Source organism: Pipistrellus hanaki, assembly GCF_964339955.1.
Source record: "Pipistrellus hanaki genome assembly, chromosome: 8".
Lineage (NCBI taxonomy): Eukaryota > Metazoa > Chordata > Mammalia > Chiroptera > Vespertilionidae > Pipistrellus > Pipistrellus hanaki.
The window spans coordinates 17,565,861-17,582,728 of record NC_140510.1 but is presented as its reverse complement, the minus strand read 5'-3'; the positions used below and the strand labels follow the sequence as shown (position 1 = coordinate 17,582,728).

Sequence of the window (16,868 nt, the reverse complement as noted above, 5' to 3'; positions counted from 1 at the left end):
GCCCAGACAAACGGCCTTCGCTCCACCCCTTTATCTCCTCCTGGGCCGCGGGAGAACCGTGCCAAGTCTTCCTCCACCCTCAAGGGACAAAGGACCAATCGGTGATTAGTATCCGCCCTTGAAGGACGCCCAGAGTGACCAATGGTAAAGCTGAGAGGACAGCCATTTTGCCCACTTGAAAAAGAGCCACCTTTTCCCACGAGTTGGAACCTGAGGTGGGGGGCAGTTCTGGGAGTTTTCACTGACCTGAAGATATTGGCGAGACAACCATTTTTTCAAGGAGTATTTATAATGCTTTATAGGAGTAAGAGAGAAATTTCATCCTCCATGTGGGGAGATGAGAGGACCACTGCTTGAAAGCTTGACTCCTCCCCTTAGCGGTAACGGGTTCTAAGCCGAACACCTGGTTTTTCTAGGGAAGGAGGAGTGATTGCCCTTGTCTATCTAGAAGAGCGAACTACGTTTCCCAACATGCTTTGCTCCTGCTCACACCTTTTTCTCCATTTACTTCCCTCTGCAGCCTGACGGGAATTGCAGTTTTGGGGAGGGATCCATGCCGCCCCCTTGACCAATAAGAAGGGACAAACTTTTGAAAAATTGGGAGTTTGGGGAGGAGAGCTAGTTGTCTTGAGGCTGCAGTGAATCTTTTTCGCCGCCGGAACGGAAGAGATGAGGGGTAGAAGAGCAAGGTAGAGTTTTCTCAGAACACCATAGGTGGTATAGATTCCTGGTGTTTGGACTGTTACTTTCATTTTGTCCCTTTGAAGTCACTTCCGCTTTGGGCGGATACAAGCCAAACGTGTGGCGGGAGTTGGAGGCTCTGCAGCGGATACCCCAGGTGTGGCCGTCTGGGAGTGGAATGGCGGGCAAGTCGATAGTTTCTTGCATGAGCGATAGAAAATTGAACGTAATTTAATTGCATTTTTAAGGAAGAGTGGGTGAAATGGGGCAGGGGTAGTTCATAAGTCCATAATGCCATTTCCATCCAGCCTTCAATCCCAGAGTCCCATGTATCTTGCTTTTTGACTTGCTCACTATTGCACCCATTTATTTGTTGTGGGAACCTCTAAGGCCTTTAGCCACTGTGGGTATGCAGGGCTTCATGGCATCAGTTTGACTGAAAAACCAGCTCTGAAGGTCTGAGCTAACTCCTCCCACTTTCACAAACTTTTGGAGACTAGTTCAAAGGAAGAATGTTCCAGAAGGGCTCAGGATTGATGCTAAAAAATGGCGACTTTACCTCTTTGTCGTTGACTAAAGCATACAAGTGGCGATAGGTACTAGCTGTAATACACCGATAAATAAAGATATTTATGCACTTTGGAGCCCACAGCCTAATTTGAGCACATTGGGCTTTGATTTACGCCCCACTTCCAGATGCAAAAGTGCATATTTTTTTGCTTTTTGATGTTTCCTTTGAATTACCTTGGGAAATTCATTGAATTAAGAAGACGCAGGAGGAAATAGGTCGTCTTTACTCCCCAAGACTAAACTAATTTCCCTGTCATTTTGACTAAGCCTTTCTCAAATAAATTCTAAGTTTTCCCCTGGTTCTCACTGAGACTTTTATAAATATCTTATATATATTTATTTAGCACTTATACTGTATTAGGTACTATACCAGTCTTTGGGGATAAAGCAGTGCCAAAAAGACAGGCTTCTTCTTTGTCCAAAAGTAGTGAGGAAGACAAAGGCCCAAGAAAATTAGAGGTAATTTTTTTTGTTTAATATTTTTAAAAATTTATTTCAGAGAGGAAGGTTGGAGAGATAGAAATATCCATGATGAGAGAAAATTATGAGTAGGCTGCCTCCTGCACGCCTCCTACTGGTGATGGAGCCAGCAACCCAGGCACATGCCCTGACCAGGAATCCAACTGTGACCTCTTGGTTCCTGGGTCAGTACTCAACCATTGAACCACACTGGCCAGGCTACTAATTTTTTAATCTCTCTAAATTAAATCAAGATTTCATTAGTCATGTTTTGTGTATTTATTCTGTCACCTCTTTCCATTCTACTTGTGGATTAAAGTAAGCAAGCATATTTTCTCTCTCTTTTTTTTTTTTTTAAACTGAAGCACTAAAACGTTCTTGTCTAATACTCTTGAGTTTTTATGCATCAACTAGATAGTAAATTTTATAGTTAACTAGAGGCCCAGTGCATGATTGAAATTGTGCGAGGAGGTGTCCCACCTCCCACCATGCAAAGAGGCATCCCATGGCACCCCATGGGGAACTGGGACCTGTGCCCGACTTGCAGTGTCCCCAGCCCCCCTGCTTGTGTCTGCTCCCGGGCTGGGGGTGGGGGTGGGGGGCAGGACCCGCAGCATCTGAAATATAGAGCTATAACTATACCTTTCAGCCAAACAGTGTTGTTGAGTCCAACAGACAAACCCTGTCTCTTGTTTTAATTAGGTTGGAATTTTCATTATAATTTAGCAGTTAATAGACTTCTATAGATGATTAGTTCTTGTTTTTGTGAGCTCTTCCAGAATAAATCAAGTTAATAAGTGGTAATGACAGCCAGCATTTTATTGAGAGTTTCCTCTGAGCCAGGATTAATGTTAAAGTACTTTATGTAAATGTTCCCTACAGTTTTATAATTATTGTTATGTGATATTTTATAGTTGAAGAAATTGGGGCCCAGTGAAGTTCAATAAGACCTTTAGTCCTTGATCAATAAAACTTGGAGCTGAGATTCAAATCCAGGTCTGTCTTATTCCTGATCTCTTGACCACTGCTCATCCTGCCCCTCAAATATTTATTAATCTCCCAATATATGCCAGACACATCATGAGAGATATGTAAAATTCCACCACAGGATTCTGGAGCCAATGGTGGCAGTCCCTTCTTCTTTTGAACTATCCTTTGCCACTCATACAATACATATTCATTGTATTTAAAAACAAAGGAAAATAAAGGTAATCTTTGATCTTATCACCCCAAAATATCATTATTATATTTTGGTGAGTATCCTTACAGATATCTCCCTCTTATAGGTGCAGACATATATGAATGGTATCATACCACATTGCTTTTTTGTAAAACAAATTTTTAAAACTTTGTAAGAGTTTATTTGAGCCAAACTGACAACATAAGCTAGAAAACAAGATATCAAATGTCTTGTAAACTTTTTTTAACTTACAATAGGCTGTGAATATGACTGAATAAATATTGATATTATAATTTTTGATGGCTATCTAGTATTTCACTGTATGTTTCTAATGTGATCAGTTCCCAGGTGATGGATATTTATATTTTTATGGGCTTTTTTTTTTCAAAGTAAAAGAACATAAAATTTACCATCTTAACCATGTTTTATTGTTAACACTATTACAAATGTCCCCCACTTCCCCTTAACCTCCACCTCCACTTTGTCTCCCCCCACCCCACACACACACACACACACACAACTCCTTCCTCCCCAGTATATATAATACAGTTGTATTAAGTGTATGCACCTGTCAGGCAACAGATTTCTGGAACTTTTTCACCTTATAAAACTGAAACTCTGTGGTCATTGAACAACTCCCCTTTTACTCTCCTACAGCTCCTGGCAACCACTATTCTACTTTATTTCTAATAGTTTGATTACTTTAGATACATCATATAAATGGAATCATGTAGTATTTGTCCTGTAACTGGCTTATTTGACTTAGCATCATGTACTCAAGGTTCATCCATGTTGTAACATAAGACAGAATTTTTTTTTTTTAAGACTGAATAATAGTTCATTGTATTTTATTTATCCACTCATCTGCCAATGGACATTTAGATTTTTTCCACCATTTGCTATTAATGAATAACTAGAGGCCTGGTGCATTTAAATTCAGCCCAGCCTACACCTTCTCGTAGTTTGGGAGCCCTTGGGGGATGTCCACCTGTTGGCTTAGACCCGCTCCCCCGGTGATCAGGCCTAAGCTGGCAATCAGACATCCCTCTGGCAGTCCGGGAGCCCTCAGTAGATGTCCAACTAATGGTTTAGGCCCACTTCCCTTGGGGATACTTCAGTGAGCATGGGTGTGCAAATATCTCTTCTTAATTAAAGATTTTTATTTCTTTTAGATATATACTGAAAAGTTGGATTGTTGGATCATTTAACTTTTAAATAATTTCTCAGTACTCTTGTGAGCTCCATATTAATATGCTTATCTGATTATCCCTTAAATCTAACTTTTTATTTTTGTGTATGGTGTAAGTTGGTGATCTAGTTTCATTCTTTTGCATGTATCTGCCCAATTTTCCCAACACCATTTATTGAAGAAACTGTCTTGATTCCATTGTATGTTCGTGCCTCCTTTGTCAAATATTAATTGAGCATAGTGATTTGGGTTGATATCTGGGTTCTCAATTCGATTCCATTGATCTATATGTCTGTTCTTGTGCCAGTAGCAGGCTGTTTTGAGAACAGTGGCTTTGTAATACAGCTTGAAATCTGGTATTGAGATCCCTCCTACTTTACTCTTCTTTCTCAGGATTGCTGTGGCTATTCGGGGTCTTTTATTGTTCCAAAATAACTTTTGGAGAGTTCTTTCTAGGTCAGTGAAATATGCCATTGGTATTTTAATGGGGAGTGCATTGAACCTATAAATTGCTTTGGGAAGTATGGACATTTTAATGATGTTGATTCTACCAAAATCTAACTTTTTAGAAATAGGATTATTTAGCCACACATGCTCCAATTCCTAAATTACTCTTTTCAAAAGGTTTTGCCCATTTTCCTTCCTACTTACAGTGTTTGAGAGGACCCATTTCCCATCTTTTATTCTATCCAATGAGATTGTAAAAAGTGATCTCTCATTAATTTAATTTGTATTTATTTGAATTCTGTTGATGCTAAGCATCTTTTAGATCTATGTTGTTCATTATAGTTTAATCTCATGTGAGTAGCTTCTTATCTATCACAGTCTCTTAATACTTTTAAAGAAATTGCTTCTTAGGTTTTTAAATCTTTGTCACATATTTTGCAAGTTTTTACTCCCACTTTGAAATGTATCTTTTTACTTTTTGATGATGTATTCCCATGGTATAGTTTCAATTCTTTTAGTGTTGAAATCTATCTTTCTCTTTATAATTTCTAGTTTATTTGTGATGCTTAAAAATTAGGTAATGAAAATATGTCTATATAAATTTTCATTTGTTTTTACATTTAATTTTTCAATTTATATATACTTGGTTTTGTTTGGACTCTGTTCTCTTTCATTTTTTTTTAAATCAATCTTTATTATTCATATTATTACAAAAGTTCCTCATTTTTCCCCCCCTCCACCAGGTTCCCACCCTCTTTTTTTTGTGTGACTTGTACTATACTCGTTATCTTAATTTCAGTAAATTTGTTTTGAAAGCTAGTAGGAAAAGTGTGCTTCCCCTCTTCTTTTTTAGATATTTTCTTGTCATTCTCATGGTTTACTAGATGGTTTTTTTATATCATTTTTCAAATTAAAAACAAATCTCTGTACTTTTGTATATTAACAAAATACAAGTTTGACATTTATATAGATATGGAAAACTACATAAAGGAAGGAAAGTATTTCAATTAGTGTTAGCAATCAGAATTTTTCATGGGTACAATCAAGGCTCAATGGGACATTCTGTTCTCTGTTAAAACATGTTTTTATTACAGAGTTGGATCAAAATGGTTGCAGTTAAAGAGCACATCTAACTTTTAAAATTATATAATCACTTTTTATACAGCAGCTTGCATGTGATAGATGGATTCTGGTAGGACCTGATAACTTCTTTGAGTGCTTATCTCTAATTTATAACTATTTATCACACTGTACTTTTCAGCCTTCTCCAAGTACTTCAAATTCAACATGTCCCCTAAATCTGTTCCTCTTTTACCTCACTTGCTTCTTTGGTCAAGAAGTATTTATTGAGCTTCTACCAAAAGAGATACTGACTAACGGTCAAATGGAGGTCCAGGTTGCCTAGATTTTCTTCTTGGTTCTGCCAGTTACTCCTTGGGTGACCTTGAGCAGATTAGTTAACTATCTGTACCTTAGTTTTTTCCTGTAAAATTGAGATAATAGATAGTACCTATGTCACAGACTGTGTGAGAATTAAAAGACTTAATATATGTAAAACACATAAAGTAGTGCCTGGTACATAGTAAATGTGTGCTGGGCTTTGTTAATTTAACTTTTATCGACCTGGCTGATGCTTTTATTTATTTGAAGTAAAACAATAATAAGCAAGACAGTTGATGGTTCTTGACTTTATGGAAAGCATTCTAATAGGAGAGTGAGAAAATTTTCTAGCAAACAGATTTTTTAAAATTGCTAGTTATAAGTGCTTTAAGGAAATCCTATATAATAAAAGGCTAATATGTAAATTGACCAAATGGCAGAATGATTGGTTGCTATGATTCACATTGACCACCAGGGGGCAGACGCTCAACACAGGAGCTGCCCCTTGGTGGTCAGTGTGCTCCCACAGGGGGAGCGCTGCTCAGCCAGAAGTCACAGGGGCAGTAGCAGGAGCCTCTCCTGCCCCGCAGCAATGCTAAGGAAGTCTGACATCCCCAGAGTTCTCCCAGACTGCACATGCCGGGCTGAGGGATCCCTCCCTTCTGCCCCTGCCTCAGAGCGCATGATTTTTGTGCACTGGGCCTCTAGTCAGCTAATATTAAGGAAAATACCAGAGTGTCCGTTGGGAGATATTGCAGTATTCCAGTTGAGCAGTGATGCTTTGGGACAGGTGATGGTAATGGAACTGGAAACAAATGAATTTGTTTGAGATATACTTGGGGAATAATCAATAATAATTAGACTTAATATGGCGGCTAAGGGAGAGGGTGAAGTTGAGAATGAATCGAGGTTGCTGGTCTGAGTAGCTTGCTTGATTTTATTATTACTGAGAGATTGGGCAGGGGGCACACAAATTTGATGGAGAAATCAAGATATTGTTTTTGGACATTTAGGGTAGAAATATTTATGAGATACCGAAAATGTCAGGTAGGTAATTAAATATAGGAGTCTGAAACTAAGAGATTGTGAATTATATTAACTGGACTATTTGTGGTAGCCTTCTAAAGGTTATCCCTGTCTCCAGATCTGTTTTTCCAGATTTGACAAGGTAATCTTTGTAAAATAGTGGCCTGATTAAACTCCAAGAATAGCTCCCAATTTCTTGTCAGAATCAAGTTCAGATTCGGCGTCGCATATGAGACCCTCCCTGATCTGGCCTATTTACCACTTATCACAAGCATCTTATTTTTTAGCTATATAAACTGCTAAGGATTTTCTGAAACTTTGTGTTTTTACAAATATGGCTTCTTTCTCTCTAGAATATTTTAAAAATTTAAAAATTGATTTCAGAGAGGAAGGGTGGGGGAGGGAGAGAGAGAGAGAGAGGGGGAGAGGAACATCAATGACAAAGAGAAAATCATCAATCAGCTGCCTCCTGCAGGACCCTGACTGGGGTTGAGCCTGTAACCCAGGCATGTGCCCTCACTGGGAATTGAACCGTGGACCTCCTGGTTTATAGGTCGATGGTCAACTACTGAGTCATACCAGCCGGGCCGTATTTTATCTTGATTCTCCATCTGCAAATTCTACTCTTCCTGTAACTTCAATTTAAGAATTACATCAAATATTTAAACAAGCAGTTCTAAGTACTAAGCATTTTTTTCTGCTAAATGAAGCCTGCTTTGATTGTTTGCTATGTTACACAGAGTCAACACTCCCACTTATGTATACTATTTTTATATATACGCCTTTCATGATGCTTATTAACTGTGTTGCAGTTATTTGTTACTAATACCTATTTCTGTCCTAGAATGGGCTGGGGGGTGAGGATACAATAACATAAATTTATCTTTGTATATCTGGTACCTTCTACAATGTGAGGTACATAATAGGCACTCAATAATTATTTGTTGAATGAGTGATTTTAAGAGGCACTGTTACATAATAGGGGGGAAAAAATCAGACTTTTAAACTAGGCCAATCTAAGTTCCAGGCTAAATATCACCAATATTTCTATGTCCCTAACCGAACTGGGACCTTTCAGTCCGCAGACCGACGCTCTACCACTGAGCCAAACCGGTTTCAGCGAGAACTACAGATTTTATAAGATTCCCTAGTGTACTATATCACAAAAAGAGATCACTTAATAAGTGGGAGTTATTTTATCATTATTCTGAAAACAGTTGCCTATGCAATGAGAGAGTCTAGTGTCCTTTCTTTTAAAGTAGTTAGATCAGTGGTCAGCAAACTCATTAGTCAACAGAGCCAAATATCAATAGTTTTACTATGATTGAAATTTCTTTTGAGAGCCAAATTTTAAAAAATTAAACTTCTTCTAATGCCACTTTTTCAAAATAGACTCGCCCAGACTGTGGTATTTTGTGGAAGAGCCACACTCAAGGGGCCAAAGAACCGCAGTTTGCCGACCACTGAGTTAGATAATTAGATATGGCAATTTTTATTTTTTTATTTTATTTTACTTTTGTTAATCGTCACCCTAAGACATTTTTCCATTGACTTTTATGGAGAGTGGAAGAGAGGGGGAAAGACAGAGAAGCATTGATGTGAGAGAAACACATCCTGCAAGGCCCAGGCCAGGGTGGAGCCTGCAACCACAGTATGTGCCCTTGTCCTGAATTGAACTTGGGACCTTTGGGTCTGCAGGCCAGCACTCTATCCACTGAGCCAAGCCATCTAGGGCAGATATGGCAGTTTTTAAAACCCCATATGTGACATTTAAAGTATTATATAATTATATAATGTATTTAAATTGATATTTTATTATTTTAAATGTTTTTATTGATTTCAGAGAGGAAGGGAGAGAGAAAGGGGGGGGAGGGGTGTCTCGGCCCATTCTCTGTGCCCCTGTCCAGCCCTTCCCACCATGGCCCTCTGTCTTCTGTCTGCCAGCAGCTCCGGTTCCCACTTGCACCCACTGACAGCTCTGGTCCCACTTGCACCCACTGGTGGCACGAAGCAATTGGGACCATCTCCAACAGTGGGTGCAAGCAGCGTCTGTGGGTGTGAGCAGTGGCTACTGCCCCAATTGGCCCCTCAGGAGCAGGGGGAGGTGGAGAAGCCCTCAGGGGCAATCAGGGCTGGCAGCTGCCACTTGTACCCACAACCCAAGCATGTGCCCTGACTGGGAATCGAACTGTGACCTCCTGGTTCATAGGTTGATGCTGAACCACTGAGCCAAGCCAGGCGGGTGATGCTGAGTTTTTAGGTAGGAAATAAGTAGTTGCTTTTGAAATTAGTAGTTTGAATTTTCTTAATAGCTAACTCTGGGAACATGATTGAATTTATATCTATGTGGATAGTTTATCAAGGCTACTGGTAAGTATGCTTACATTATTATTTATGTTTAACTCTGTGGTACACTTAGTTAATATTTATTTCCCTAACCCCTTCCCTTTTGTTTTTTCTTTGATTTTAGGATCATCATGCCCAGAGTTCAAAACATAAAAAAGCCCTTTACATCTCAGATTTCTTGTTTGACAAGTGAATCTTATGAACAGCTGGATTTTTTGCCTGATAAACTAAGAGCAAAGCTGCTTCCTTTTCAGAAAGAGGGCATTGCTTTTGCCCTTAAAAGAGATGGCAGGTAAGGTACTTTTTTCAAGACATGCTAAAAATGTTAAATCCCTGTCAGGTTTTATAAAAATCAAAGCTCTATGCAAAGGTGTGTGTGTGTGTGTTATATACATAGTCTTTTGTTAATTTATTTTACTGGATCACGAGATAATGATTTCGAGATATGTCTTATTTTGCCTTCATTTGTGAATGATATTTTGGTTGGCATACATCTCTACATTGATAGTAGTTTTTTCTTAGCACTTTGAAAGTTGTAGTCTGCTATTTTCTAGTTTCCATAGTTGCCATTAAAAGTATGCTCCTAAAGCTCAAAATATTACCCTACAGGTGACTTATTAATCACAAAGGGAAAAATTACAAAAGGGATAATGTTAGACAGGCATAATGTGGTGCACAGAAGGTGTATAGCTTTCTTTAGTGGTGTTTTCTTAGAAATACTTGACCTTATGGTCATAAGGAGGCAGTCAAACCAGTTCAGAATGTGGAACATTTTTTCAGGACAACTGACCTGAACTCTTCATATGATTCAGCGTCATGAGTGAGAATGTTCTAAACTGAGAGATAACTAAGAGCTACAATATCTTAAAGTAAAGCATACATTTTGATTAGGTCCTGGATAAGTACAAAAATAAACTTTAGAGGACATTTTTCAGATAACTGAAACTTTTATCTGGACTCTATTAGAGTGATGTTATTGAAATTAATGTTGATTATCTTAGACTAGAGGCCCGGTGCACGAAATTCATACACAGGAGTATGGGGGTGTCCCTCAGCCCAGCCTACACCTTCTCTAATCGGGGACCCTTCAGAGAATATACGAATGCCTCTCGCAGTCTGGGACTGCTGGCTGCTTATGTGCCTGCCTGCCTGATTGCTCCTAACCCCTCTGCCTACCTGTCTGATTTCTGCTAACTGCTCCCCTGCTAGCCTGATCACCCCTAACTGCCTCTGCCTCATGCTGCACCTGGGATGCAGGCTTCTTTCCCTCTGGCCGGCTGCAGGCACCCAGGGGCCTGGGCCAGCCACAGCCGCAGGGGAATGTGGGCAGGTGGCTTTGCCCAGGTCACAGCCGTAGGCACCCGGGACCTGGGGCAGGCAGCTTGTTCCTCTCCTGGGCCACAGCCACAGGCGCTGGTACCAGGGACCACAGGTTGGGCAGCTTATCCCTCTTCCGGGCCGCAGCCTGGCCGGTCCCCATCCCTTTCTCATGAGCTCATTTGTGCTTGGTTGGTCCCTATTCCTCTCTCTGCAGTGTTGAGTGTCTGAGCTGTTATGGTGTGTTGGTATGAGGGCGTGGCGAGCATTTGCATATTAGCTCTTTATTATATAGGATGAGGTAATGGTGTTGTAAATGAATAGAATGTTTTAATTCCTGGGATGATAAAGAATTTGGGGTAAAAAATTCTTCCATTTGTAGCCTACTTTCTACATTTTTCCAAAAGGGAAGGACATGTGTATGTTTTAAAAAACCTTGAGTGTGTCAGCTCAAATGTTAACAGAGTGAATCTGGTGAGTGGTATAAGTATGTTTCATTGTATTATTCTTTAGCTTTTCTGTGATTTAAAAATTTGCAAACCAAACCAAAACAACCCTCCTGACACACAAAGGAATCAGTCTAATTTTCATTCCTTTGTAAATCATTTGTTTTTATCTGTATCTGATTTTAAGATTTTATTTTTGTCTTTGAAGTTCTGTAGTTTTACTATAATTAACTCAGTATTTTTTTAAAAAAAATAATCCTGCCTGGAATTATAGTGCATTTAATATATATATATATATATATATATATATATATATATATATATATATATATATTAATTAATTTCAGAGAGGAAGGGAGAGAGAGAGAGAAACATCAATGGGGAGAGAGAATCATTTATTGGCTCCCTCCTGCACGCCCCCCACTGGAGATCGAACCCGGAACTTGGGCATGTTCCCTTGACTGGAAGGGAAACTGGGACTGTTCAGTCCATAGGCCGATACTCTATCTATTGAGCCAAAACGGCTAGGGCCAATTATAGCGCATTTTTAATCTGGGATTTGTATCATGTTAATTCTGGAAAATTCCCAGTTATTATCTCTTCAAATATTGATTCTAATCCATTCTCTTTATTATCTTCTGCAATTTCAATTAGATTTATACCTGACCTTTCTACTCTATTGTATACTTTTATTAATTTTTCTTATATTTTCTGTCAGTGCTACATTATATATATTTTTAAAGATCTCCCTTATTGTTCATTATTCAGTTGTTCTAATCTGCTGTTTAACTCACCTACTCAGCTTGTAAAAAAACTTAGAAAAGTGTGCAGATCATAAGTGTACAACTTGAAGAATTTTCACAGTGCAGCCATCACCATGATAAGAAAGGGAATTACATTACTAGCATCCCCCAAATCTTCCTCTTGGCCCTCCCAAACACTGTTACCTCCCTCTCTCCAAGGGTCACCACAGTCCTGATCTCTAACACTATAAATTACTTTTACATGTTCAATTATAGAATTGTAATCATGCATATATACGTATACTTTTTTGTGTCTGGCTTCTTTCACTCAACATCATTGTGAGATTTTTTTATATTGTTGCATGTATTTGTACTTGGTTTATCCCCATTGCCATATAAAATTTCACTGTGTAAATATATGCCATGATTTATTTATTGATTCTACTGTTGGTGAGCATTTAGGTTGTTTCTAGTGTGGGGCTCTTAAAAAACAATGCTATAAACATTCTTAAGTAAATCTTTTGTTAAATATGGATACATTTCTCTTATGCATATATCAAGAAGATAAATTTTGGGATAAAAAAATGTGCATATATTCCACTAAGTAGCTACTGTCTGTATTAGTTTGCCAGGTCTGTCTTAATAAAGTATGTACCACAACTAGGTGACTTACACAAGAGAAATTTATTGTCTCAGAGTTTTTGAGGCTAGAAGTTGGCTCTTTGCATTGCCTGTAAATTATAGAAATAATTATCAATTTTCACACAAAAACATTGCTGGGATTGTGCATGGGATTGTTTTCCATTTACAGTTCAGTTTGGGGAGAATTGATTTATTTATAATATAGAGCATTTTAAAAGTATTTTAATCCATGAATGGGAATTCTTCCATTGCTTGCCGTTTATTTTCATCTCAATGATTCCTCCTTTTATTTAACTTTAATAAGATTTTATAGTTTTTAGTGTATAGTTCTTTTATATAATCATTAAATTTATTCTTAGGTATTTAATATATTTGAAGCTATTACAATATGTCCCCCAACCCCTAGGCTTTTATTTATATTTTAATTTTTGGTTTTCTCTTTGGCTATCCAAAAATTTTATTATAATATACCTACATGTGGTTTTTGATTTATAGCTTAATCTGTGGTTATATGCCATTTATTAATTCAGAAAAATTCTTAGTTGCTGTCTCTTCAAATATTATTTTGCCCAATTTTTCTGCTTCTTAATCTCCAGTTATAATTATACCAGAGACTTGGTGCACAAAATTCATGCATGGGGGGGGGGATTGTCCCCTTAACCCATCCTGCACTCTCTTCAATCCAGGACCCTGTGGAGGATTGGGCCTAAACAGGCAGTCAGACATCCCTCTCACATTCCTGGACCTCTGGCTCCTAATCGCTCACCTGCCTGCCTACCTGGTGACCCCCTACTGCCCCCTCCCCCCCATGCTGGCCTGGTCGCCTCCAACTGTCCCACCACGCCCCTGGCCAACCTGGTTGCCCCCAACTGCCCCCTCCCCCGGCTGAACTTGTCGCCCCCAACTGCCCCTGACTGCCAGCCTGGTCGCCCCATGCAGCTTGCTGTTCATTCGTTTGGTCATCCCTCACTAACCCACTTGCCTGCCTAGTTGCCCCAGTCAGCCTGCTTGTTCAGTCGTTTGGTTGTCCCTCACTAACCTGCCTGCCAGCCTGGTCATAGGCAGCCATCTTGTGAGGGTGTGATGGTCATTTTGCATATTACCTCTTTATTACAGAATTAAACATTTTTTTGGTGTCCCAATATCTCTTACCTTCTTTTTCATAATTTTTAATTTTTAAAATTTTTGTGGCTAATTGGATATTTTTTGTTTACCCATATTCTTCTTTACCAATCCTATCATTTGCTGTTAAATAAATCTATTACATTCTCTTAAGGAAGAGACCACCACTCACAATACCTGAAACTAAAACCTATTCAATATGTCTGAAAGAAAATAGCTGAATTTTTTACTTGCCAAGCAAGGGAGAACTGGGCTTATTAAACAGGCTCTTTAAACAAAGCAAAAAGTTGGTATTGTATCAGGCTTTGGGGAAGTCTGGAGACTTTTAAAAAGCTGGAGAGTTTAAGGATTTGCTGAATGTTATAGTATAGTTTAGAGATTACCTAGTTGACTAATGTCAAAGAACAGTCAGTCCTTTCCTTTCTTGTAATTGGAGAATAGAAACAGTTTATTTTCTGTTCTTGATGTCACATAGTGTATTTTTAAGTCCTAGAATATCCTGTTTCTGTCTGCCTGTTTATGTTGATAGTATCCTCTTTCTCCCCTTGCTTTAATTTTCTTATTTGTATAATATTTATAACATACTTATTTTATACAATATATCTGAAATCCTTTAGAAGGTAATTTTGCTTTTTGTTGTTTAAGATGATGGTTTATTTCCCAATATATTTTCTAATTTTTAAAAAATTTTGTTTCAGGAAGGATTTGTAAAGTAAGTTCCTAGGTTACCGTTTCCCAGGTCAGATAGGTAGTTTAAAATTCAAAACCCCAAATTTATTTTCAGATAGGCTTATGATTTGTAATGATTAATTTTCCCCTCATGCTAAACTTTGAGTTTCCTTAGTGACTTTAAAAAAATTAGGTGTAATTAAATTTAATGAAATGCACAGGTTTAGGTGTACAGTTCAGTGGATTCTAATACATATGTATATACCTGTGTTTTCAAAATCTCATTCAAGATAAAGTACACTTTCATTACCCAGAATAGGCCTCTTCTAATCAACCACATCCTCCTGAATTAGGCAGCCACTGATCTGACATCTATTACTTTTATTTGAAAATAACTTTAACTTTTAGAAAAAGTTATTTTATAAAATATAGCCATACTTATCACATTCAGGAAATTTAACTTCCATATAAAACTTTAATCTACATATATGTTGTCAATTGTACCAGTAATACTCTTTTTAAGCATTTTTTTTTAGCCCAAGATCCAGTCTAGGGTCACTTTTTATATTTAATGACATCTCTTTATTTCCTTTAATGTAGGAACAGATCCTTAGCCTTTCATGACACTAGCATTTTATAATAGTAGGCAGCTGATTGATGATTCTCTCTCATCATTGATGTTTCTGTCTCTCTCCCTCTCCCTTTCTCTATGAAATCAATAAAAAATATTTTAAAAGGAATATAGTCCACTTTATTTTATAGAAGTGTCTCAAATTTTTAAGTTTTATCAAGATAGTATTTATATTATGCAGTCCATTCTGGATTATTACATAACTGAGAGCTAGGTTGTGTTCTTCTCAGAATATTGCTTTTGAAGGCACACTGTATCTTTTAGCCTCTTACTATTAATGTTAATTTTGATTACTTGTCAAAGTGCTATGGTTTCTCTACCATGTAGTTACTTTTTGCTATGGCAAAATTGTTGCTTACCTAACAATCAGCTTACTTAACAAACATGAGCGATTGAGATCATGCAAATATGCTGCTTCTTATCCAATTTTCCCTCTTGGATTTAGCATTCATAGATGATTCTTATTTAAAATAAATTTTTTCTATGACAGTTGTAAAATGATGATTTATTATTTGGCATTCTACTGTAAGGAACAGCCTTCCCAGTGTTCCTACAGTCAACCTGTCCTTCACCCACTCCTGTCTTTATCCATCCATCCATTATCTTTCTATCCTTAGGATGGACTCATGTATTCCTATTATATTCATTGGGTTATAATTCTATACTGTGCCATATCTTAAGTTTTTCTATTTTGGAACTTGACAGACAGAATAATGATGGTTTATATGTGTCTGACTTCTCTTACTCAACATTTTTTGACATTCATACATGTTTTTATCTCTGAATATAGGACAGTTATTTTGTTCATTCACTTACAAATAGACATTTGGGGTGATTCTAGTTTTAGGAATCTAATGAACAAATATGGTTTTAACATTCTTGGACAAGTATTTTGTGGACATATTTTTAAATTTGCTAGGTTTTATGTTAGGTGTCTGTTTAACTGTAACAAAACTGCCCAACTTTTTCCATCCATTAGCAATATACAGTATGAGAGATCTAGAATGCAGTGGGTTTTCTTATTGTTTTGTTGATGGTTTCTTTTGCTTTACAGAAGCTTTTTATTTTGATGTAGTCCCATTTGTTTATTTTTTTTCATTAGTTTCGATTGCTCTAGGAGCTATATCGGTGAAGATATTGCTTTGGCATATGCCTGAGATTTTTGCTGCCTGTGGATTCCTCTAAGATTTTTATGGTTTCCTGTCTTTATGTTTAAGTCCTTTATCCATTTTGAGTTTATTTTTGTGTATGGTGTAAGTTGGTGGTCTAGTTTATTTATTTATTTATTTAATTTCGATACCTTAATTTTTTTTTATTAAATTATTATCTGTGTACACATCTTACCATTGCCCCCTCCCATACATACCCTCCTTCCCCAGAGTTTTGTGTCCATTGGTTGTACTTATATGCATGTTTACAAGTCCTTCGGTTGATCTATTATCTCCCCCAGATCTCCCTCCCCTCCCCACTGTAATTTGACAGTCTGCTTGTTGCTTTACTGTCTCTATATCTATCTTTTGGTTCATCCGTTTATAAACGTTTTTTATTATCCATAAATGAGTGAGGTCATGTGGTGTTTCTCTTTCACTGACTGGCTTGGTGGTCTAGTTTGATTTTTGTGTGAATCTGTTCAATTTTCCCAACACCATTTATTGAAGAGACTGTCTTGACTTCATTGTATGTTCTTGCCTCCTTTTTCAAATATTAATTGAGTATAGTGGTTTGGGTCGATTTCTGGGTTCTCTGTTCTATTCCATTGGTCTGTTCTTGGGCCAGTCCAGTACCAGGCAGTTTTGAGAACAGTCACTTTGTAATACAGCTTGATATCTGGTATTGAGATCCCTCCTACTTTGTTCCTCTTTCTCAGGATTGCTGCAGCTATTCATTCAGGGTCTTTTTAAAAAATTATTAAATATATTTTATTGATTTTTTTACAGAGAGGGGATTAGAGAGTTAGAAACATCAATCAGGTGTCTCCTGCACACTCCCTACTGGGTATGTGCCTGCAACCAAGGTACAT

General features: G+C 37.7%; 1 protein-coding gene across 2 annotated transcripts in view; it reads left to right on the top strand.

The window, feature by feature from the left end:
- The first annotated feature begins 569 nt into the window (after window positions 1-569).
- Window positions 570-16,868, top strand: part of ZRANB3 (zinc finger RANBP2-type containing 3) — a 163,969-nt gene continuing 147,670 nt past the window's right edge. Inside the window, exons 1-2 of one of the 2 annotated variants that reach the window (XM_084892253.1) lie at window positions 570-838; window positions 9,403-9,570. In XM_084892253.1, the coding sequence (XP_084748379.1) occupies window positions 9,410-9,570 (161 nt within the window). In that variant the 5' untranslated portion in view covers window positions 570-838; window positions 9,403-9,409. The remainder of the gene's footprint in view (window positions 839-9,402; window positions 9,571-16,868) is intronic. The other variant, XM_084892252.1, reaches the window with a different exon arrangement.